The sequence below is a fragment of the Labrus bergylta genome, chromosome 16 (assembly GCF_963930695.1).
Source record: "Labrus bergylta chromosome 16, fLabBer1.1, whole genome shotgun sequence".
In the NCBI taxonomy this organism is placed as follows: domain Eukaryota; kingdom Metazoa; phylum Chordata; class Actinopteri; order Labriformes; family Labridae; genus Labrus; species Labrus bergylta.
Genome location: NC_089210.1, coordinates 19,994,222 through 20,018,341, shown reverse-complemented (window position 1 = coordinate 20,018,341; position 24,120 = coordinate 19,994,222). Strand labels below are relative to the sequence as shown.

General features: G+C 40.0%; 1 protein-coding gene across 1 annotated transcript in view; it reads left to right on the top strand.

Moving 5' to 3' along the window:
• The first annotated feature begins 7,379 nt into the window (after window positions 1-7,379).
• Window positions 7,380-24,120, top strand: part of pitpnc1a (phosphatidylinositol transfer protein cytoplasmic 1a) — a 48,148-nt gene continuing 31,407 nt past the window's right edge. The window contains exon 1 of the mRNA XM_020636210.3: window positions 7,380-7,992. Coding sequence (XP_020491866.2) covers window positions 7,945-7,992 — 48 coding nt within the window. The 5' untranslated portion in view covers window positions 7,380-7,944. The remainder of the gene's footprint in view (window positions 7,993-24,120) is intronic.

Below are 24,120 nucleotides of genomic sequence, written 5' to 3'. Positions count from 1 at the left end.
GATATTGAGTGGTTGTCGTTTTATCTTAGAAGAGAAATGCAAGCGGAGCCTGGAGATGAAAAAAAGATGCCACATCTCTCACAGCAATATCTCTCTCCTCTGGCAATAAGTTCAGATTTCATTATACATTATGCAAGACACAATCTTCTGCTCTAAATGAAATGTGCTCCACTCCTCAATGGCTGTCTGACCTGCTAGATTGGGGAATGGAAGGGCTGAAATTACCTGGATTAAAAGGGACATTTTGGGCGCCTCGTTTCAAGCATTTGTACTTTTTTTTTTTTTTTTGACATGCTAATGCTGGTCCAACACTCCCTGCATGTTTGGGTTTGAGACCAGCAATAGGGAAAGCTGAGAAGTGGATTGAATGCCACTGTATCCATGGAAACAGTCTTGACATGGAAACGTCAATCACAGCTCTAAAAGGTTGCATGTGCATGATTGATAAGGATGAGAGCAGATGTGGCACAAGGAGAGGAGTGTTTGTGTTGGCTGAATGTACTCATGTTGAGGTTGCTAATTATCCACATTTTAAAGTTGCATTCTGACCGTTTTCTTTCTTGGATGTTCTGATTGTTGACAAGTGCTCTGCTGCCCCTCTTTTCCTGTATTTACAGTGATTCAGACAAAGCCGCCCTTGAGAAAACACTTCAGTTTCTATGGTGGAAAAACAGAAAATTAGCAGGCTGCGTTAATCAAAGTGATGTGTTCAGATAGCTGCCATCCTTTAATCTCTTCAGTATTATACTGCTCAAAACAAACACGATTTAAGTGTCTTCAGACTTCTCCCATCAGGCCACAGGGTTAGCAGGAACAGGTGCTACTGCAAATAAATGTGCTGTTTAAAAGTCTTAATGTAGCAACAGCAATCTATCAGCAGACCAACTTTGTCATGTCACATCTCAGGCGTTGATGTTACATCTCTCAGCTCTCAGTTTCCACCTCAAAGGTGTGCATTTAAAGGAAGGTGTATTTCTTTTTTACATTTCAAATTGCAATATGGGATGTAGATATGATCTAAGATAAGCTATGGAGTTGATAAGCAGCACACCCAAACAGGTTAAGATAAGTTATGATTGTACATTTTTTCTATTTCTCTAGTTATGATTTGTACTTTTGTGCTTCATTTTATTCTTTTACTTCAGGAGAAACAAGGTGGACGTTGGAAAAAGAAACACTCTTGGGTTTGTTTATTCAAAGTTTGACCCAAAAAGCTGCGTCTGCTTCAGAAGGACTGTGTCGGCTTTTCAGATGTGATTGTCAAGGTAGCAGCTAACAGGGGAAGGACCCAAATACAGACTTCAGAAGTTGAGCGAGATGGATTTTAAAGATTACCAGACATAATTCAGTCAGGGCCACTACAGTATGTCAAGCAAAATACTTAATTTGCAGTTTAATTATGTTTGGCGGTATGTCTCTACTCTCAGATCTGTATTGTACAGACAAAAAAACCTGCATTAATTTGGATTCAAATGTTGATTTATTCTGGTTTTAAGAAGAATGTGATTTTTATTCAGTCTAGCTGAATCCCACAGCTTCAAACTTTAATAAAAAGCACAAAAAATACAGAAACACTGAACCTGTCCTTAGAAAGGATCACACCATAAGGTTAGACTTCTTCACTCATGGTGAGAAGCAGATCAAAAATCATTTCTAAGTGCCTTAAATTATGTTTTTTTAAGCAATTTACCAAGGTTAACTGTGCTTTCTAATGTGTATTCAATCAAAGCAGAATGAGATGAAAACCAGAACATCCCACGGAAAGAGTTTTACTCGGAAAAGGAAGTTCAAAAATGTATCAACCAAAAACCTTCATATTCAAAGCCTTGTTTTGAAAAGCAGCCACTCTATTTTGAACTTTCCCTGGAGTCAATCATGTCCCTCTAGAGTGGCAAGAAATTCAATGTTAACACAACTGATGAGTACAAGAAAAAAAAAACACCCAACCCCATCTCTCCCCTCATGCACTCCCTCCCCCCCAGTCCTGAGTGTAACGCAATCATTAAGCCGGTCTGTGACGCCAATCTAACCCCGGTGTTTTCTTCCCTAGACGGATGGCTTCAATAAATCCCTTATTAATATTGGCTCCAGCCCCCCACCACCACCCCCACCCTCTGCTTCCTCCACAGTAACAGTGGACTGACTGTGACAGTAAAGGCCGACTTATGATCCTTAGCGGAAAGAGACGAGGAAGCCACGTCTCTTAGCAACAGTTTCTCCTCTCTTCTCCTCTCCTCGCCGAACACTCTGATACCAGCTGGAATAAACAGAATTATGTGTGTAAGAGTGTGTGTGTGTGTGTGTGTGTGTGTGTGTGTGTGTGTGTGTGTGTGTGTGTGTGTGTGTGTGTGTGTGTGTGTTTCTGTGAGCAGATGTATGTGTGTGTAGTAGCAGGTCTCACTAGCTTGACACAACAAACAGCTCAGCATAATGTCCTGTGGCAACTTGGACCAAAATTGTGTGTGTGTGTGTGTGTGTGTGTGTGTGTGTGTGTGTGTGTGTGTGTGTGTGTGTGTGTTAGAACTGTGGGAAATGTTTTTTTACACTTTAAATCTGCATCAACCAATAACCTCAGTAGCTGTTGTTGCATGTGTGTGTGTTATTGTGCTCTGTATATGTTGTGTGAGTGCAGGTCTGATCTCACAGGAACAAATAAGATATGTAAACACTGGTCAAGATGCTGTTTATTTAAAGAAACACAGCATTTATTTGATTATTTACATGTAAATTATCATGTTACCGTTGACTATTTTCAGCTGTGCATTGAAAGTTTTGACTTGACCTGTGAATCTAAGTTGGTTTAAACTTAAAAAAAATGTATCATCCCAAAGAGTCTGTTTTTGAGTTGTGTGTGCATATTTTTAACAGTGATGTTAGAGTTTGTTAAAGCTCCTAAGAGAAACTTTTGGTAGTAATACTTTGGTAACCCCTGTGGACTAACTGGGATGATTAATCACTTTGATGATGAAGCTGAGCTTGAGCTTGTAAAGCACTTTTCTAGTCTTCTGACTAACTAAAGCGCTTTTACACCTCAGGTCACACTTATCCATTCACACACTGAAAGGTTGCTATGTAAAGTGACCATCAGTTTTAGTTAATCCCATTCATACGCGCTTATTCACCTCAATTTGGGGTTAAGTGTCTTGCCCAAGGAAACATTGAAAATGTGAGGCAGGAGCTGAGGATCAAACCCCCGACCTTCGGGGTTGAGAAACAAATGACTCTACCACTGAGCCACAGTCTGTTCATGTGTAATTTTTTCATGTGTAACAAATCTCTTTCTTCTTTATTTTAAATGTCTAACAAGCAACTCATTTTTTTGGCTTAGAAAAGCTTTTTTTAAAAGGCTGTTTCTTCAGCATGCCCATAATTGTCACGACCGACACCTACCTAGACAGGGATGACAGGCAAAAAAATGAACTAAATAAAAATAATCAGTCTTCTCTCTGATGGTCTGGATAGCTTTTATATGTAGTCTTTTTCCTTACCAGCTAAAAACTGCTCACGTGTGCTTTACATCCCAGCATACAAACATTCATATTTGTGGTTATGTGCATGCTAATAGGTTCTCTGCACTGACTGTATATGTTGTATATGTATCACTGTAAGTGAAGGAAACGTATTCAGATACATATGTGAGTGTATTGCACCCTCTTGAGGTAAGATTTTGAACTGTTTTTCTTTCCTCTACAACACTGAGGTAACGTTTTAACAGCCTTTAATCACTAAAGGTAAAACACAAACGGTCATGTCCTGAAGAAAGATTAACACACCTTTTCAATACTGCCTGTGTAAATGTCAACTTCTTACAACCACCCAAGCCCCACAGTGCATGTTTCTCCTGAGGAGGCTGAAAAGTTTTAATGTCAGACAGAACGTTTTGACAAGACACATGGCCACTCATTGAATCAGTCCTCATATAGTCCTCAGGCAGCCTTTTCAGAGTTGGCTAAAAAGAAAATGTACAAAAACAATTTTATTCCCATTGCAATATGCATGTTTAAGAAGACTAACAGATATTACTTTTTGACATGCTTTGCTTTTACCTATTTATGGAACTTTTGGTAGCCTATAATTTTATGTGAGTCTAATGGGCGTGAATGTTTAAATTTTTTTCTGAACCTCTAACCAAAGGTCATTCAGTCACTATGTGATAGACAATAACATTTTTTAATCTTGAATTTTGTTTATAATCTCTAAATGGAGAAACTCCCTACTGTCATCTTCTTTTGAATGCATCTTTTGAAACAGAGATCAATTTGTTTTGGGTGGTAATCAGAGCAAGCTAAACAGTCTTAGCACAAACAGTTTGTTGAAATTATACAAAATAAAAATAAAATGTTCAGGGTTTTTTGTCAAAGACATAGCAGCTGTTCATATATGAACCTAAAGCATGAAAAAGTGGCAAAATAAAACATAAAAACACACAAATGATGTGACCCATCAACCATGCGACTGATATTATAGGCTATTGATCTTTCTTGAACACAAATATATATAAAAAAAAAATAAAAAAAAACATATTATTGTCTTGTGTGCAAATAGAACAGAAAAACTTTTCAGTCGTTTAAGAAAATTATCTTTGACCCCTGAAAAACTGAATCATTTAAAATCAAACCGAAGAAACATCAGGAATAAGGTTTAGTGAAATAAAGATCTCTGGTGACATCTACCGTTTGAAAGAAGTACAACATGTGAAATATTTCTGCCACGTTTTTAAATGAGAAATCCACCCGAGTCTGAAAAACCTACACATGACCTTTTTACCACTAAATATTACTTTTAATTGGGCTCCATGGCGATGCTACTTCCGGGTTGGCATACAAAGATATGTCATTTGTTTTTGTTTTTATCTACCATCCTCTGACACCAAAGGAAGACTTATAATCTGGTGAGTTTTTTTAGCTGTAATATTTGCGATTTAATCCTTTTATTCCTCATGATATTTCATAAAAAATAAGACAATTATAACAATCAATAATAATTATGAGTCACATAATGAGGTTGCTAGGTAACGGAAGCTACTGAAGCTAAAGTTATGATTAAAGTTGTTAGTAACTACAGCTGCCTGCAACAAAACATACAAGAATGGTTACAAAAAGGGAAATTAATAAATAAATTAATATAAAATGTATATAAAACATCTCCCTAGTAACTGACCCAAGATATCGCTCAGATACCAGAGTCAAAAAGTCTTTACATGCTAATGTAGCTAGTTTGTTAGCTATTTTGCTAAACAGCTTTTGGGTTGCCAGGTTGAGGCTGTATTTGTGATTTTTGATGAGTGTATAATTAGCCTACAGTTCTTTTATACTTTTGATCCAAGTGGGAAACGCCTGGCTCATGACTAATGATTTATTGACACTTGTATTGACTACATGAAACTGTTCACACAGTTAATGACTTATAGACATAAACATAGGAATAAGTAAATTAACTTGTTGGCTTAGAAAGTGGGAAGATCTTGTGTTACTGCAAGGCCGGCCATAAGGGGGCTGAGGCTTGGGTTCCAGCTGCATGGGTTGAGGGGGTCGAGTAAAACAATGTCCATCCTAAATTTAGACCATGATAACCTTTTTGTCAACCAAAATACTCACTATTATTAAAGACAACTAAAATACACATTCTATTTATTGTCATCTGTATCAAAATGTAATCCCCTCTTCTTGAAATTGTATAAGCCTGAGTCTTTTTTTGTGCACTGTTAATGTAATTGAACTTAACTGTCACAGCCACGTCAGGACTTCCACAAAGGTCAAGATGCCAGGAAAGAAAGGAGGCTAATTTGACCCCAACAATAACTTGGTGACAAGCTTCTTTTCAGTCAACTCCACCAGCTGATCAGAGCCAGGCTGAGAAGGCAAATGTTTGCCAGGAGGCTAGAGCCTATAAAGGGCTATTGATCAAACATGCATGTATTGATATCATTAACCTTTATGATACCTGGAGGGCCCATTCACCTGGCTTTTCGGGGGCCCAGCTATTTCTGTGGGCGGGCCACATTACCGTCTTGTTTAAAAACTTTTGTGTGTTTGTATTGGCAGAAAAGCCAATATAATTAGAAAATGATTACATTATAACAAAACTACACATCAATAGGCCCAAGCCATTCATTACAAATACTAAAGCTTCTCTAATTCTAGTTCAGAAAGTTGTGCTGTAACTACTTTCAGGAAATGAAGGGGAAAGCGCATTCTTTTCTCTTCATTTTGAGGCTATACGACAAACTTTGAGGTACTAACAGCAGCACCAATTTCTCCTTAATCCTGGTTTAAGATCAGAACCATGGTCAGCTCCTGTTCAGCACCAAGGTCAGCTCTGACCCCCATCATCAGGATCAGTACCAAACTGTACACATAATGGGCAAAACCATAACACTGCTGTGTTTCCCCTACCATTATATTACCTAATGCTTGAAGGTGCTGTGTTACTATTGTCAAGGTTCAGGGGAAAAACAAGGAACTGGACCCACATGCAGAATTAACTAAATATATTGAATAAAAAAAGGCCAAAGGCAAAACAAAAACTTACTTCAAAAAGTTCAACAAAAAAAACACAGGGATCAAAAACAGGGAGTCGCACAGGAGCACGAGCAAAAACTGACACTTACATATACTAACAAACGACAATGAACTGACACAGAGGGCAAGAAACACAGAGACTAAATAGACATGGGGTAATCAGACACAGGTGAGACTAACGACACAGGTGAAGACAATGAGGGCAATCAACACTGGAGGGAAACACACAGAGGCAGGACAAGAAACCCTGAGGACAATGTTAAACATCAAGACACACCAGAACAGAGAGGGACACAAGGATTTGAAATTACAAAATAACACAGGAAACACTGAAGAGTAAACTAGGAAACACACAAGGGAAAAACCAGCAACACTAGGGAAGATCAAAAACATGGAAACACAAACGCTGAAACACAAAACCAAACAAGACCAAATCATGACACGTATAGACCATGTTTTATGATTCAAAATAACCTGAAGTATTTCGTTTAAGTTAAATTAAGGGCTTCTGATTAAATCATAACTAGAAAAAAACGAGACAAAGCTAATAAGTCATGATGTATTATAAAACATATAGGTGTGCAACACTTTCTGTGAGTGTTTGCAGAAAACATCTGTTTGTTTCGACGCAAAAATGAAATCAATTAATGTCAGGCCAAAGAGTGATGAGCCATAATATATTTTAAATCACCATGCACTCTAATACAACGTCTGGAGAGTGTTTCACTGTGACACTCGTTTAGGGTTATATACTCTCTCTCTCTCTCTCTCTCTCTCTCTCTCTCTCTCTCTCTCTCTCTCTCTCTCTCTCTCTCTCTCTCTCTCTCTCTCTCTCTCTCTCTCTCTCGTGCTCGCTCGCTTGACGCACTTCACTCCACTCGACTGCGCATCTCAGGCGTCGCTGTCAGGAATACCCAGAGGAGAGGGAGACGCGCTGATAGATTTTTTTGGGGGGGGAAACTGCATCAAGTGAACACTGTTAAACGAAGAGGCAAAAGACACAAGAGGAAAAGGTGGACACACGACTGTCCGGGACGCAAGTGGTTAAAAGCTTGCTGCGTAAAGCTGCGGTTGTAGTTAGAGCGACTTGTTTGGGAGTTTGGTGTGATTTCTCCACACTTTACTCTTTACAGACGGTTTATTAACGCAGTTTGGAGTAGTTCGTCAAGCTGGCCACTGCTCATTTTACTGCAGGGCTTTTGTAGCCCTGGAGACCCTCTTGTACTTTGGACCTGGTTGTGTGTAAAGACTCACGTAGACGTATAGCAGAACCGTTGCAGGAGGTGCATGTGATGCTGAAGCGTGCAAAGACTGAGTGAAATTGTTCATCTCGCTTTATTGTCTGTGTTGTAAGATCGCCCCCCCCCAAGACTGAAGACTGACAGCCTGCGCCTCTCTTTGTTGTCACCATCGTGCAAGGACTATGTTGATGAAGGAGTACCGCATCTGCATGCCCCTCACAGTGGAGGAGGTAGGTGAAGTTTTCTTGTTATTCTTGTTGTTTGCATCCTTCTCGTGTCTGCTGCTTGTCACAGCGCACTGGTTGACTGCCACATGGTTGCACGTCAGCATGTCTCGTTTCATAACCTGCAGTTTTCTTTTTACTCTGCAGCGTAGTTGATAAGTTGTCAATGATGCGCTTTTTTTTATTTTGCAACAAAGGACATGGTAAGAGCTATAACCTGTAGCCACCGCGGGGAGGCGCTGCTGCTGCTGTCTCTCTTCAGCTTATAAACCGTGTCATTTATGAGAGATATCGTGTAAAGCAGTGGCCAAGGGACAATGTGGTCATCTGAGTGTTTTGATAGTAACTGTATGCTTTCTGATGAGTTGATAATAATATGCAAACGGTGCTTACTGCCTTCCTCTTTCTTCTGCACCAAGCAACCCTTTGCCTATTATTTATTCTTCTGTCACAAATCATAATACAAAGCTGTTATCTTTCTACTCCCTTTTTGTTTGCAAGAAGATCACATGTTTGTGCCACCTCTGCATGAACTCTCTCTCTCTCTCTCTCTCTCTCTCTTTCACAGAGCTAAATGACTCAAATGCAGGATAAACGCACACATTAGATCACTTTTCACTGTCTCACACATTATTTGTGTTTGGAGGTTAGTAGCGTGAGAGAAAGGATGAGACAGAGAGAAGTGTCTGCAGGCTGAGGTTCCCCTCAGGTCACACTGACACAGAAGCTGCTTCATGACCCAGTGATGCTGATGTGTTGTGAGAATTTAGGATGCATTATTTCTTGAATGTTCAGTGCTCGGCTCAGTTGGGGCTTCTTGTATTTTTCTCAGACATCCTGGTGTTTGATTGATTGAGTGATTTTTTTGAGTGGCATTAATGATTTTTGTTTGTTGTTTTAAAATGTGTATTATATTTAACTCTGTGTGTAGCATAAATTCATATACCCAGGTTATACATTCCAGTGTTACTTGTACCTGAACAACAGATGTTCGAGCAGAAGTGTTATTTAACTGTCATGCAGGCTTCATGCTCCATTTAACGCAGTTTATGAGCTGTCACTTACACACAGTGCGTGCTCTGTGTTACTAAAGTGCTTCTTAGAATCACTGCAGATCTTGTCCAGCATTTGATGAAACAATCCTTATCCGCAGTCAAGCAAAGCACATTGTGTTCTAAAGGTTGGTTGAGGATGAAATTGCAGTCATCTGTACTTTTAATCAGAGGGACCTTGAAGCGACTCCCGCTGAAATCTACTGATTCTTATCTAGTGCGTTCGATTGTTCTGCTTTGGACCATTTTCTTCTGTGAGTTTCGGGTTGTAATTACCGGGATGGAGCGTTGTCACAACTTGTCCTGAGGCTGATTGGTTCTTCTGCTTTGCTCCGCTCCAGTGGTGATGGAGGTTTCCGTTTTCCCTCAGTGGCCGATTAAAAGCTATCACATCTGCTTTTGTATTGACAATGATGGAGGTTTATCTAATCTATTGCTCTGTGATTGACCGGGAAAATGAACATTTGTAAGCTATTAATTTCTGGTACACTACCCCTGCATAAAACACACAAACCATAAAATCTCTCTCTCTCTGTGTGTGTGTGTGTGTGTGTGTGTGTGTGTGTGTGTGTGTGTGTGTGTGTGTGTAATGATCAGAAAAGAGTTTTAAAATGAGTTAAATATGGTGCTTAAAGACCCAGCTTCATCATTTTTTGACATCTGTCTTTGGTGTAATTAGGGATGTTAATGTACCGAATTCATTTATGGGTTTTGGTAGTTGGTATTCTGTGCCACACTCAATGCCGGTAATGAAAAGCTTTTATAAAGAGACTCAGATGAGGCCAGGAGCAAAAATTCTTCATCGTTCTGTAGCTTATTGTTCTGATGACACCTTGAAGCCAGATGAAGTAGTCTTCTTTGGACGGTTGTCATCATCAGTGATGGATGGGTCAAGCAAACAGATTTAACTTGTCTTATCAGGGTCCGATTCTCAAGAGAAATAAATAGTCTATAACCTCTTTTTAATTGAAATGTCATGCTCTTAATAACAAGAACTATGTTAGATAAACTATGCAAGTTATACACCACAATTATATAGGTAGATTACATTTTTGAGCTTTGATATGGTGTAAATGATGCTGAACATGGCGCTGAAATCATGCAAGTGTTTGTTGGTTTGCCCCAGTTTATTTTCTGCAATGATCCAAATTCACTCATTCTTTGGTAGGAGCTGTCAGAGAAATGCTTCCTCTGATATCTTAAAAAATGTATGAAGTATCCAAAAATGCTTCCCTTTTCCTTTAAGTGAAAACACAGTGAGTAGTAGTGTTATAAAGTGATTCTGTAGAGAGCATTATTTGATATGGGATACATTTCCGTCGAGTTACGCTTCCCCAGACATCTTACACATAATAGACCGAAACTTGCTCTGAATATCCTAACGATGCATTTGGAGTGAGTAGGCAGCGTAGCATTATCAGGTAGCATTATTTAACAGGGGACGGAAAGCCTCGGCTATCGTTTCACACTCTGGTAGCATTTTGCGAGGCAGCTAATTCCGACCGAACACCGGCAACCAGGGCAATACTAACAAAAAAAAACATCATCACTGCAACACTGTGTGCAAAATACTCATTCTGAGTTTTCCTCTCTTCTAAACAAATGTTTAAATAATTTCCCAGTGCAAACATGTAGAAAAGAGGGAACGCCATTTACTCTCTTCTGTTTCAAAGCAGCTGCAGCTCGTGAAATTGACTGATGCAATTTACATAATGTGTGAAAATCAGATGCATGCTAAAAACACCTTTACCTCACAGAGCCAGTGTTCTGTCCTCTCCGTTGAATTTACGATGAATAATGAATCATTTTGTGCTTCAGTGTCCTGGGTATATGGTAAAGCAACGCTCACACAACACATCAAAAGAAGTCACAATTCAAAATCTTGACGGTTGGAATCGCATCATGAGGGCTCCTCTTCAGATAAATATGAGTGTATAAGTGAAGTGGACGGCTTTCTATGCATGCAGACACGACTACAGGGGCTGAAGAAGTGTATCACAAACACTCTTCAACAGACCCATCAGGAGACTCTTTGTTTAAAGAGAGATCACTGCTTGGAAAACAGATCTGACTCTGTCGTTATGATCTCCTCCTCAAATATTTGCTGTTCACTTCAGTCGACTCCAGAAACAGGCTCGTAACTAGAACCATGTCTGCAGGACTCTTTTCTGTAATGCCGACAACGTGCAGTGACCAGAGTATTCAGTACAGTGGATATTTTTGCATCATTATGATGCTTTGTGCATTCTTATTTATTTTATTTTATTTAACCAGGTTGGTCCCATTGAGATTAAAAAAACTCTTTTTCAAGGGAGACCTGGCCAAGACATGCAGCAGCAAAAACTCAAAGTTACAGACAGAAATACAAAGAGAGACACAGTACAATTTACAAAACACTTAAATTATAGATTAAAATAGAACCATCTATGAGTCATATCTGGGAGTCAGTCGTTCAAACAGCCGAGCTAAAACTTCGACGCCCTATAGAATCTGCTTCCATGTCTTTCATTTTGTGTATGTTGGAATAACATTTAGAAAGGTATTTGTAAGACGTTTGACAATGAGTGTTGTAGTACTCAAGATTGGTCTTGAGTGGGAGAGGGTGGTGACAATTATTTCCTGCGATCAGTGCACGACCAAACACTGTCTGCATGTGACTGCTATTCCTGTAATTTAACTGTTGCATTACATTTTCTGTTCTCCAGATTGTGCTTCTCCACTCTTTTGTTCATATTGTGATTCTGTCAAACTAAACATAGCATTTATATCACTATAAATAGGCAAGTATTCTCATTTTAGCATCATATAGCGGACTCTGTTGCTTTGTCCGCCACGTCTTGCATCGTTCTTTTTACATCATGAATGGCCTCAGGAGAGCCCCCTCCCCCCCTCCTGTCTAACAAGGCACAGTCTCCCGCTGTCAGGTGCATGTGTGTCTCTAGAAATGTTTGTGTGCATATTTCTAGTGCGTATGTGAAAACTGCTCTAGATTATTCACTCCCTAAAAGTCTGACATGCTTTGTTATCATGCCAGCAGTCTTGTAGTTTGACGCAGTAGGCAAAAGTCAGCTTGAAAACTGTCCATCAAAACATGGAGAAGAACAAAACATCCATTGTTGCGTCTTCTTTTTGCTGTGTTGAATGTGTTTGTTAGTCACATAAAGCAAGACTGGAACAAAAACATCATGTCACAAAGAGCTCACAATGACTAAATTGCATAATCAATGAATCTTTCACAGAAGCATGATTGATTGACACCTATTTTTATTTCTCAGTCAGTCAGTTTACGGTCAGTTAGTTTGTTTCCCTGCAGACTGTGACGGCCCACACCACATTTAGGCCCGGTTTCAAGTACTGTACTGTTTAAGTCTCCAGAGTGGAGGCTTGGTGCTCTGACTACCAGGAATCCTGTTCCTCGTTGGTTCCCAGAGAAGCTCGTAGCTCAGCCAGGCAGTGACCTTGCTCACACGCACAGCAGATGGAAAGAAACATGCTTACTCAGAAGATCTGCCAGACGTCAAAGGATGAGCCAAGGATAAAGACAGAGAGACTGAGAGAGAATGCATGTGCTGAGAAGGTGATGGATTGCTTTGAGTACAGATATTGAGTAACTTTAAGGATGTGACATTCCTAAACCATGAATTGCATTATAAAGAAAGGATGGAACTTTTAATGGGAGCAGCTAGCGTTGCAAAACCTTCCTAGCAGCCCCACTGGAGCTCGCTTGTTTAACCACAATCAAGGTATCCATACCTTAGTAACAACAGCTAACATTACTATTAATGTTATAATGCTATTGCTATTATACAGTCTCGCTTTAAAGACATTCAGACTGAAATGTCAGAAGTTCCCACGAATCGTCTCCATGACGACGTTCAGATGAGACGGAACAGCTCCTTTCTTTATGAACAAAAGTACAATTAGTATACTGCAGTATAAAATATTTAATTTGAAAACCTGACTGTAACCCAGGTTAATTAAACAGGTTACTTAAATATTAAATATTCTTTTTTTAAAGCACAATGATTCTTTTACTTAAAACAGGTATACATTTAGTAGCACTTTCATCCATGAAAATGTAAAAATTGTTCTGTATTAAAACAATATGTCATTGTGTCCAGTGTGACTGCATCAGGTTACTTAAATATTAGCCCTCTATTTTTTTTCTTTTGAGAGGGGAGTGACCTCAGTGAACCTCCATAACTTGTGAATATTTGGTTTTCATTTTTTATTTTTTTTTATTTATTTCCCCATTTTATTTTTCTAAAACATTCCATAATCTCACTTGAACTCCGGTAAAATCTTCAACCTATCAGAACTCCTCCCACCTATCATAAACATCCGGTTCACGAGGTCACTTCCCCTCACCTCATCGCATGCTGCAGAAGTGTTTGGTTTGCCCAAGACGGGACGGGATGATTTACACAGCGGTCAGGTTTTTGTGTATGCACCTTACAGCGTGGAGATGGCGAGGTAACACCTACAAGATCTACCCTGCCTAAATAGTGGTAGGATCTATAAAGACATTCGAACAAGGATAAAAAAAGACAGTGACTTTTTTTTTTTTGGTTTTTGATGGACCCAAACCACGTTTTTGATTAAGAGGATATTGATGTTGGTTGTTGAACTTACTGTTTTGTTATATTGGAAGTATTTTTTTTATGTGAAATACAATAATTATTATTTAAATTTATCTGTGTTTGGATTTTTGTTGGTATTCACATTTGAGAGTTTCGAGAGACCTACCTTATTTCTTCCAAATTTAAATTTGACTTTACTGCACAATTAGCCCACATGCTACATGACAGTTGTTGCTGCTTCCTGTTTGCATGTGCAGCCAGCACAATGCAATGCAATACCGGGTTTATTACAGCTTTGTGTAGCCTTACACATAATACCAACACTATTATGATTAAAGGAAGTATGTGCGACTTTTTGATCAGGTAGATGACGCCCTTTAGCACCAGCATGAAACCAAAACAAACTGCTGTTTGGCTACACCTCCTCTATTCTGAAGCCTCCGCTCTCCTCCAGCGACACACCTCCAACCCCCCTCCACTCGCGTTCCCATGGAGGACTTTAGCACAAGGGGCAGATCTTGGCTCGAGCTGCAATTGACTGTGGCCTGCATTGTTGTGATAGCGGGCTAATGTTAGCACACTTTAGTTAACTCGTAGCTTCACATTGCACATAAAGACATGACATTTAAAAAAGCTTTTTATTCTTCTTTTCTCTAGTCCTTGACTAAAACAGCTTTATTTGTAAGGCAGTCCTGTCCATGTGAACATGATGTAAACACGGCTCCCACAACAACACAGCCAGCAGGATTCGAGCTTCTCACTCATTGTAGACAGTCTTGACTCAGAGAGACATTTAAACAGGATAGACTGGATTTCTGCTGTATTTATGTTTAAAATGTTGCACATTGTTCCTTTGAAAACGACATCATCTGGCTTCATAATCAGTATCTGTTAGTAAGGTTGTTAGTAAGGTTGCACATACAAAGGTTGTTTCAGATTATGGCTATTTTCTAAAGCAAATTACTCTGTGCTTCTCCGGCTGAGAAGCTTTGGATCTGACGGTTGCTGTTTTTGCCCTCTCTCTAAAGCATTATGTTGGACTGCATCATTTGCATTTCATTCATCTATTCATTAAATCCTGGTCGGCAGAGCTCATCTTCAGGGGAACAATGGGCAATTGGAAGCAGTTAATGCAAAGAAGTGTTTTCTCCAGGCGGCTAAGAAATTATTTTAATTCTCCACACCACTATTTTTATTTATATATCGATCCACTGAAGAGAAGGCGGACTGGGGAGAGGGGGATTAGATTTAGCTGCATAATTAGTGAAGCAGTGGTAAGAAAACCTCAGAGGTGTGATATAAAGGAGTGAAAGCTGCAATACATGTACATGTCCTTTTTATCATTATATGCTGAGATTTTTTTCATGTGACGTGTGAAGTTTTTGGAAAAAAACGATTTTTTTTTTCTGCCTTATCTTGTAAATGGAAAGTGTAGGAGGGTAAGGGTAATTCAGTGTCACGACCAACAGCCTTAACTGTCCTCTGTCTGGTGGATAATGGGAAAGGTCCCAGACAAAAGGCTCGCTGATCCAATGATCTGATTGTCTAAAATAGAAAATGTGTATCGGTTTCAGCCTCCAAGACTTTCTAAAATACAGTATTGGTACTGGTGAGTAGGCGGGTCAACAAGTCAACCTGCGACCATCATTTATGAGCCCTTCAAAAGTCATTTAATTTGTGTAGTGTTACTATGTATAGTGGTTGGGTCACACCCATAGAGTGACAGAGCTGTACCGGAGTGTGTCGTGTGAGCAAAATGTCAGCAATTACATTTCAGTTTATTTAGGATAAATAAGTATATTTTTTAATCACAGTGCTATCAGAGAGGCATTACTTTGTGTCAGTATCAGAGTCAGTATCTGGGGAGTAAAGGTGGAATCAGAACATCTCTAAAATAATGTCGTTCTGATGGTTGGTACCCCATGTGCATTCTTTTGTTTTTTTTAAAACTTCTTTCTTGTTGCCCTCATTCTTTTAAAATATGCTGCTTGTCACTGCTGTGTCAGCTCTGTAACCGTTCAGGGTGTCAACAGACCTGCACTAAATCTGTGAATGTTTCCAGCTCCTCCTTTTATCTTCCCAAAAAGGGGCTTTATAAGGACGCACAGAGAGCTCCCTAGATTCACCTGCCTCCCTGCAGCTTTGAGGAATCAAAAGAGAACTTCTAATAATCTTCATAAGACATATTCATTGTTTTTTTTCCTTTAAACTGTTGGTGTGTATCAGATACAGTAATCATGTCAGAGTTTCCCACTGTAAAAAAGGGCAGAAAGACCTGCTATCCACTGCTTTGATATTCCCAAATTTGGATTAAGCAGCAAAGCAGAGCTTAATATTCAAATCAATCTACCGAGAAGGTAGACTGATACTGCAACATGCCAGCAGGCACAAATTGCCTGACTGCAATAGCAACTTTAATGACGTGGTAAACATCTAGGGTCAACTGTTTACTATTTATAGCAGAGAGCTGAGGACTAAATTAAGAGCAGTCGTGCAGAAACAGTCGGTCAGGTGACTGAAGGTTGTGGGAACGGGGGTGACTTACAAATGGGCGAGAAGTGATTGTATCCTCGGGGAAGGAGACCGGGGCAATGACCGAGGCAATGACCGCTGTCATTGCCCCGGTTGTGACTCATGCAAAACATGTAACCAGTAAGGCAGGGAGTAGCCTTTGACATTGACCCAGACACAAAATACTGTGAATATATATTTACTGAATGGATCCTTGTGTAACTTAAAAAAGAGAGGTTGCACCATAAGAGCCTTTGAAATTTTATAAAACATCCAAAGCGAAAGGTGGGTATCTTTTCTGAAGTCTCTGTAGTCTTTATTTTTTCCTTTAGGTTTCAACACGGTCGTAGATACGACAGAAAAGTGCAGTTTTTCCCATGCAGTCAGAAAACAACAGCCTTTCATATCCAACCTATCAATCTGTGATGTATTCACGTGAAAAAAAACTTCAATCTCATACCTCTCCAAATCGTCCATCCCGTGTCACACCAAAGTCTGACATCTGTTGCTGCTGCCTCCAGCGCTTTGGTTCAAACTCAACACATGGTTGCAGTGAGCCTGAAAAAGTGGCCCTTAGTGGTTAGAACAGGAAGTGACCGCATTTTGGATGTTCTCTTGCACGAGACGTACACTTCGCAGACCAGCGTACAAATTACAGGGGCGCTTTCCAGAAAACATTTGCTTTAATTCCAGGAAAAAGCAGCCGCATTGATATGATATTTAGTGGGCAGATGTAGTTGCAATCGCAGCAGGAGATGGCTTCTTTCACATAGAGGCAGAGTGAGGATACTTTGACTCACATCACAGCTGCTCACTCTGCTTTGAAAAATTTTGGACATTTGTTTTATTAATGTGTCCATCAGTAATGGGAATGTTCTGCTAAAACTGCACAAGTAAAAAAACAAAAAACAAACATTACCTCCATATTTAACAGGAAGATGACATAATTTGTTCATGTCTTCCAAAACTTTTACCAATTACTTCTGAAGATGAATCTGTTTATGTGTCTATGCTATGGTTATGTTCTGTTTCATTTCAGGCGTTGAGAGAAACACGTTGTGATTCAGAAAAGGTCGTCGTTGTGTTAAAATGACAGTTTGTGAAATTAGGGAAACATTGTGATAACTGCTTTGTCATCATGGTTTCATTAAAAAACTTTTTAGTCTCTGTCTTTATCTGCTGGGAACACGAGGACAATCTGAACGATTTAATTTGATTTCGAAGTTTAGCTTAAACCAGATAAAGTTGAGTTCTTCCATCTTAGTAAGGAGCACCTGATGATTCATTTTTTTTTATGCTCCAATGAGGCTCAAACTTCATCGTTACTTTCCTTCTTTTTGAATAAGAGATGTGGGAGATGCCATAGGGGCTTTTAGCCTGACGCAGCCTGAGATTAATATTATGAAATGAATGAAAAAATAATGTTTTGGCTTGAGTTGGAAGATTTGAGTTTTAAGGTGAAAGAGATGACAAGGAGTCTTGAGGAGTCAAAGACATCTAATCAACGCCTATAGGACCCTCACAGGTGTCAAGATCCAATTTTAGTGGGCCGAAAATTAAGCAAATTTCCACATGAAAAATGTATTACCATGTTTAAATATTTAAAGGATCTGGCATTTTTATGGAAATTGCAAAAAATGGAACCAACAAGAAGCCCTTACTTTAACTAACCCCATGATCCCCTGACCTGTTCAGAACCAGATTACATTTTATAATCTCCAGAGCTGGGAGAAGAAAGCCTATATGTAAGAGGTTTCAGCAGCTTACATGGAGGCTTGAAGCCATCTGGTTGAAATTCTTGGTTTTCATATTGAGGAAGTATCACGAGTTTTGCAGAACGAGCCATTTAGCGCCCTCTGCAGACGTATCCAGGGATTACTCCAACATGCGTTTACGTCATGATCTGAAACTTTGCCCCACGTTCAGTATGGACATCCAGCATTGTAACACTACATGTGAGATTTAAAAATGGGTCAACTTTAATGAAAATCAAATTATTGTTGATGAAAAAATTTATGAACTTAGATTAAATTAAATAGAATCGGGCTGTAAGGGCATTCATACATGGCCCATACTGGAAAATAACGCTGGGAAAAAACTTGCTTCAATGTGTTTTTGTGTTTGACAGAGCAGCAGTTTAATGTGAATCTCACATCATTCACCTTATCAGAACAGGAAGCACTTAATGGCCTCTATTCCTCCGTCCCTTCCTGTCCTCTTAAACCACGTTTGCTGTCAACATCCTGTCTAAACAAGGAGACACAATGGCTGCTGAGAATAGCTGCCGCCCTGACACGCTGTGAATGTGTCAGTAGAGTTATGGGTCAGGTGTTAGGAGAGATGCAGTATGGAGAAGGGGAGCAGCTGGGCATGCAACACCATAATGTGATCACAATGTATCAGGACGCATTGTGCACGCTGATTGATGAGTGACTGTATTTGTGATCACACTGATTATATGGTAATGGGGAGAGAGACATGTATCAGTCTCTCTGTGTACACAAAGTTACATCTTTTCTCCAGCGGCAGACCAAAACAACAACTTATTGTTGATGACAGACCCATTATGCTGCATTCAGTCGTTGTGTTATAACAGGGAACAAGTCTTCCACATTTAGGTCTTAAACTGAAGTTCTGTGAATGCCAACATAAACGTGTGTGTGCAATCAAAAAGGAGGGTGTTGTGGGTAGTCAAAGGTTGCAAAGGCAAAGCCAGGACGTTCAACATCATAACCCTGTTTTCTCTACAACCAGGTTTGTTAACATCCTGAGTTTATGTTTCCTGCAAGTTGACCATCTCTAAGAACTAAGATGAAACACTCAAATGATCTGAATGACACAAGAGTATTGTCAACTTTCAGAGTTTTCAAACTTGAAACAAAAAGTTTAGACTACAGTGTTGACTCTCGACTCTTTTCTCCAGCTTGTTGAATCACACTAATCATCGAGGTGGTAGAGAACAAGCGCATGAGCCACCCATCAAAACGTTTCCTTCAGCAAATCAAAGCAAGAGATTCAACCGATTCACTCAATGAGCTGTATAATCATCATCTGATCCTCTGAAAGGGTTTCGCTTTTCAAAGGGTAATTAGGAGGTGATCACGCCGTACTCCACAGAGCCGTGCACCCAATCAGCTCTGAACGTGGTCATCACCAAGACGATATTACCACAACATGAGGCTCGCTCTGAATGTGCTTTTAACCTTTGAGCAGGTTGGAGAGGGCTCGCACAGAAGGAAACCGCTCTGTTCATGGTGAATTATAAAGACCGTGGAGTCTATGAAGTGTAAGGAATTTAATGCAGAGGGTTGTGTGTACACAGCCGTCAGTATGTGGGTGTATTCCCAGAGACGCAGTGTTCATACAGGAATAACAGGTACATGCGTCCCTGGTTGCCACAGCAACATCAGCGGCTTGCAGCTGATTAGAAATCTCTTTGATGATGAAGTGGTCTTCTGAATGTGCGCGACGAGAACACGTGTGTCAAGGTTGGTCGCCTGTGTGAATGTGTGTGAAGATCTGAATCCACTGAGCCCTGCTGCCCTTAGCTCTGACAAAGAAACAGAGGCTCACTGATAATAACGTCAATTGTCATGAGGTATTAACGTCTTTTAAATATTCTTGCAGTTTTTGAAGTGTTTGGAAAGATTTTGAAATCTGATGAACAGCTGTTGGAAAATCAGACTTTGTCTCGTTTGACTTCCTGATGAAGACTTGATGTCGAAACGCTTCAAAGTGTGTTTTTGAAGGCCCTGCTGACCATGCCGTTAAAATACTCAAAGGCCGTGTTCAATCAACAAAAATCAGAGCAATTGCTCCTGCCGTCAAACTTTGTTTTTTGAGTGAATCCCCCTTCATAAACTCCTGTCCCTTTCTGGGGGACTACAAATCTTAGTTTTTGGGTTTGCTCAGTCAGTCAGGAACCAGAGGGTCTCTGGGTCTAGTCACAGGGGGGACCAAAGTACAGAAGTTAGTCTGGTAGCTGGAGAGGTGGCAGGTCACTTCCTGAGTACTGCTGATGTGCAAGGCACTGAACCCCCAACTGCTCTTTCATGTGCAGCCGCCCCACTCTGACATCGCTCCATTAATGCAATTCTTTAAGTCCTGTTTGTGCATGTGTGTGTATATTTCAGGCCTATGTGTATGAGAAGCATGTCTCTCAATAACAGTATAGTGTAAACCAGAATTTCCTCTCGGGGGTTGATAAAGTATCTAAATATATATATATATATATATATATATATCTCTCTCTCTCTCTCTAGGATACAGTCAGCCACACATTTCTGCAAGGGTCCACAGCCTCTTTATTTCTTCCCAAGATTTATGATTCTCTCAAATATATTTACATCTCTTCTGATCTTTTTTTAAACCAAAAATATTTTTCAGTGCATCAACTGCTGGACACCTTTTTTGTATATTTGTACCTTTGAAGGAACAAGAACAGACATAACAAACATACGAACATCTTTGACTTTCTTCTCATGGACAAGCTTGTGCACAAAGAGTTTGATTAGTAAATGAAAAATCTTTTATGTGAGAAATTCTTATTTTTTACACCAACCACTCAAGAGGAATTTTGAAAACTGTCTCGTTTTTTGGAACATGAGGTGATTTTTATTCTTCACACTGCATGTCCTTCTTTTTGTTATTCCACAAACACGTTCTGTCCAATTCTTTTAGGTGTGTGTGTGTGTGTGTGTGTGACTCAGCGTTGGACAGATACTGGGTGCCATGTGTGCAGGTGGCCGTCAGCATGAATCCTCCTCTCTCTCTCGCTCTGTGGCATCTGTTGCTCTCGTCAACAGACTCCACTGATTTGTTGTTTTCTGTCCTCTAATTGCAGTTATGCGACTTTTTCGTCGGCTGTTTTTCAGTCCACTTTGTCTTGCTACATATTTCCCCCTCTCAAAATGATCTCTTGATGCGTGATGTTTGTGTGCCGTGCCGCGTCCAAGCACATGTTGACCTTGTGTCCAAAATCATTCTGTGCTTAGAAGGTTATGGTTGCGTACATTGGCACACGATTGTTTTGTATTCACACAAATACACGTGTCACTTATGGATGCCTTTCATTGACTCGCACTGTTCTTTGTAGCATACCCTCTTTCATGTGTGTGACAGCTATTGTTGGCGTGGAGGTCAAGTTGTAAAATATCGTTGGCTGACTGCCGGTGAAGAACATGTGAGTGAGTCTGGTCGTGTGTGTGTGTGTGGTTTTGAGGGTGCTGTTAAATCTTTCTGCAGCTGCTGTGACATAAGCATGACTTCTGTACATACAGTTCTGAATTCTCCCACGTAAAAGTATTCCTGCAGGATAACTGAATGGACGGATGAAAAGAGATCCTTATCTTAAACAAGTCTTGCTCTCATTTGAACCTCCATCATCCTCGCAACTGAAAATGGAAGTAGCACATAGTGACCTGTAAAAGTCTGTGTAACCCCTTTTCTTTACATTGAGTGAGCGAGCGAGTTATAGTGGATGGAGTGTGAAAAAAACAAAAAAAACGTCTCTAGAAATACTACAAGTGCTGCAGTACTGCAGGGGGAGGAGGCTGTTTTTGGTGTTACTTCCACTCACTCCCTCTGAAAATGGACTTGGCTGAAGTTTGAAACATCTCTTATCCAAAAGGCGTGTTGTATCATAATGTATTAAAAATTGTGTTGTACTGAAATGTCTTGTATCATAGTGTATGGTAATGTACCATATTGTAATGTATTGTATTGTGTTTTACAATACTGTATCACATCACATCGTATCATACTTACCATATGGTTTCTTATTGTATCATATTTGATATTATCTAGTGAGAGAGAGAGAGAGAGAGAGTGGGGAATGATATGTGGGAAAGGAGGGATTTGAACCCGGGCCACCCCTTAGAGGACTGTAACCTCTGTACATGGGGCTCGCACACTAACCACTAGGCTGTTGGCGCCCCAGCTGATTGTAATGTAACCCTCTGTACTGTACCATACCGCACCCCATCAAATATCCTAATCTAATATACTGTATCGCAACGCATCACATCGTATCAGTATGTAACCTGTTTCTTTCCATATCCCATCACATCTGATCACACTGCATCGTACCCTCCCGTATGGTACCATACTGCACCGCACAGCATCATATTCTATCTTAAACAGCTGAAAGTGTTTGCTCCAATGACTTTCCTGCCTGAGCATTTACTATGAGCTCAATGTCACGTTGGTCACAGTTGGCTAGATTTGGCCGTATATGTTCCTGATTGCCATTTACTCTCAAAGCACTTTGATTGATTATTTGAAGCTCGTTCCAAATCAGATTCTTTAATATATAACGGCTCCTGCAGTGAATTTTTCCATCATATTTGACTTTCAAAGTCATGCCTCACTTCCTCCCCATTCCACAAGAAAAGGAGAACCTTCAACTGTCTGTAAATCTTTTCCACAACCTTCTTTATACTTCTTCCACGTCGATGCCCTACACCTCAAAGTCTGCCCTTTCGCTCACTCATAAGCCTCCCGTGCCCTTATGGCCTCTGCTGCTGCTGGTTTTATGTTAGAATCCGGGTTAGAGTTGCAAGAACCAACGCTGTTTTCCTGACACACAAGTTAATGAAACCTATCTTTATTTATGATTTTCAACAAGCCAGCCTTCTAACGGTGGGGATGTGAAGCTTCCCCAGGATACAGTGGGCTGCACCATGGCAGTGAAAAAAGAGATCTTGCACGGAAGCTGACTGTGAACCCTTGTGGTCGGTGCTTTTCTCTCTCAGTTTTTCATTTCTCACTTCATCTCAGACATACGCTGTGCTCTCTGTAGTCTCTACATTATGAATGCATTCATTTTCCCCAAGAAACCTCAAATGTAAGTTGCACCGAGTGTAGCAAGCAGGAAATAAGGCTCATGTTACATGGAGGGAGTCGTGTTAATCAACCAAGTGAGCTGGGAAAAGTCGCCTACTTTTTTCATAATGGTTTAGTCCTTTGAGTTGAGCTGATTTCAAAACAGCAGTCCACAAACCACTGGCCATGTCCACTTAGTTTATACAATCTTTGATGCTTGTATGCATGCAAATTATGTTTGTGACAGCAATGACATCAATCAAAATTGCAGCTGAAGTAAATCACACTGCAGTATCCAGCTGAGGGCTCGTGATTCCCCAATGGATGGGCTGTTTCATCTCTCCATGCTCCTGCTTTTAAATGACTTTGAATCAGGATTTGCAGACCTACAGTCTGAGACAATTTGTAAACGCATTAGATTGGACGGTATGATGGGAGAGTTGTCTTACATCGTGTCACCTTAAGATCGCACAACAGTTGTTGGATAGTACAAATAAACTGGTTTGTTCCAGCATCAAGATTTGAGCAGGAATCAAACTCATTGGCAGCATTCAGAATATGAATCTATTAATGTTGTGTCTTTTAGAGAGCTCTCTGTTTGCACAGCACTTCACAGTGAACAGCCTTGAAATCTGTCTCTGTGATGTTTTTATCTCATCACACAAAAACTAATCCAATGTTTTAGGTTCTCCTCATCTGAAGAACACTCCATGCACTTTGGGGTCTCAGCTTATTAAGCAAACTCTGCTGGGAGCTGCAGAGGTACCAGTTCTCTTCCTGAGTGCTACCAAGGTGCCCTTGAGCAAGGCATCGGACACCAAACACCCCCCTCACTCTGACATCTTGCAGTTTATGTGTGTTCATGGGTCAGGTTTGTACATGTGTGCATTTCTGGCCCATGGGTGTGTGTAGCATGAATGTCTCCTTGAGGATTAATAAAGTATGTTACATTAAACATTTAATAAAACATTTAATTAATACACAATGTTCACCACCCTAATTAACTTGCAAGCATGCTAACATTTGGTTATTGGGGCGTGGAACAAATCGAATCATATAAGCTGATGGGAAGGTCCTTGATTTACAGCATAAATAAAGTATAATGGATGCATTTTATTTTGACGTCATGATGGTGTTATATTGAAAAGTTAAGGAATTTTTAAATCTCA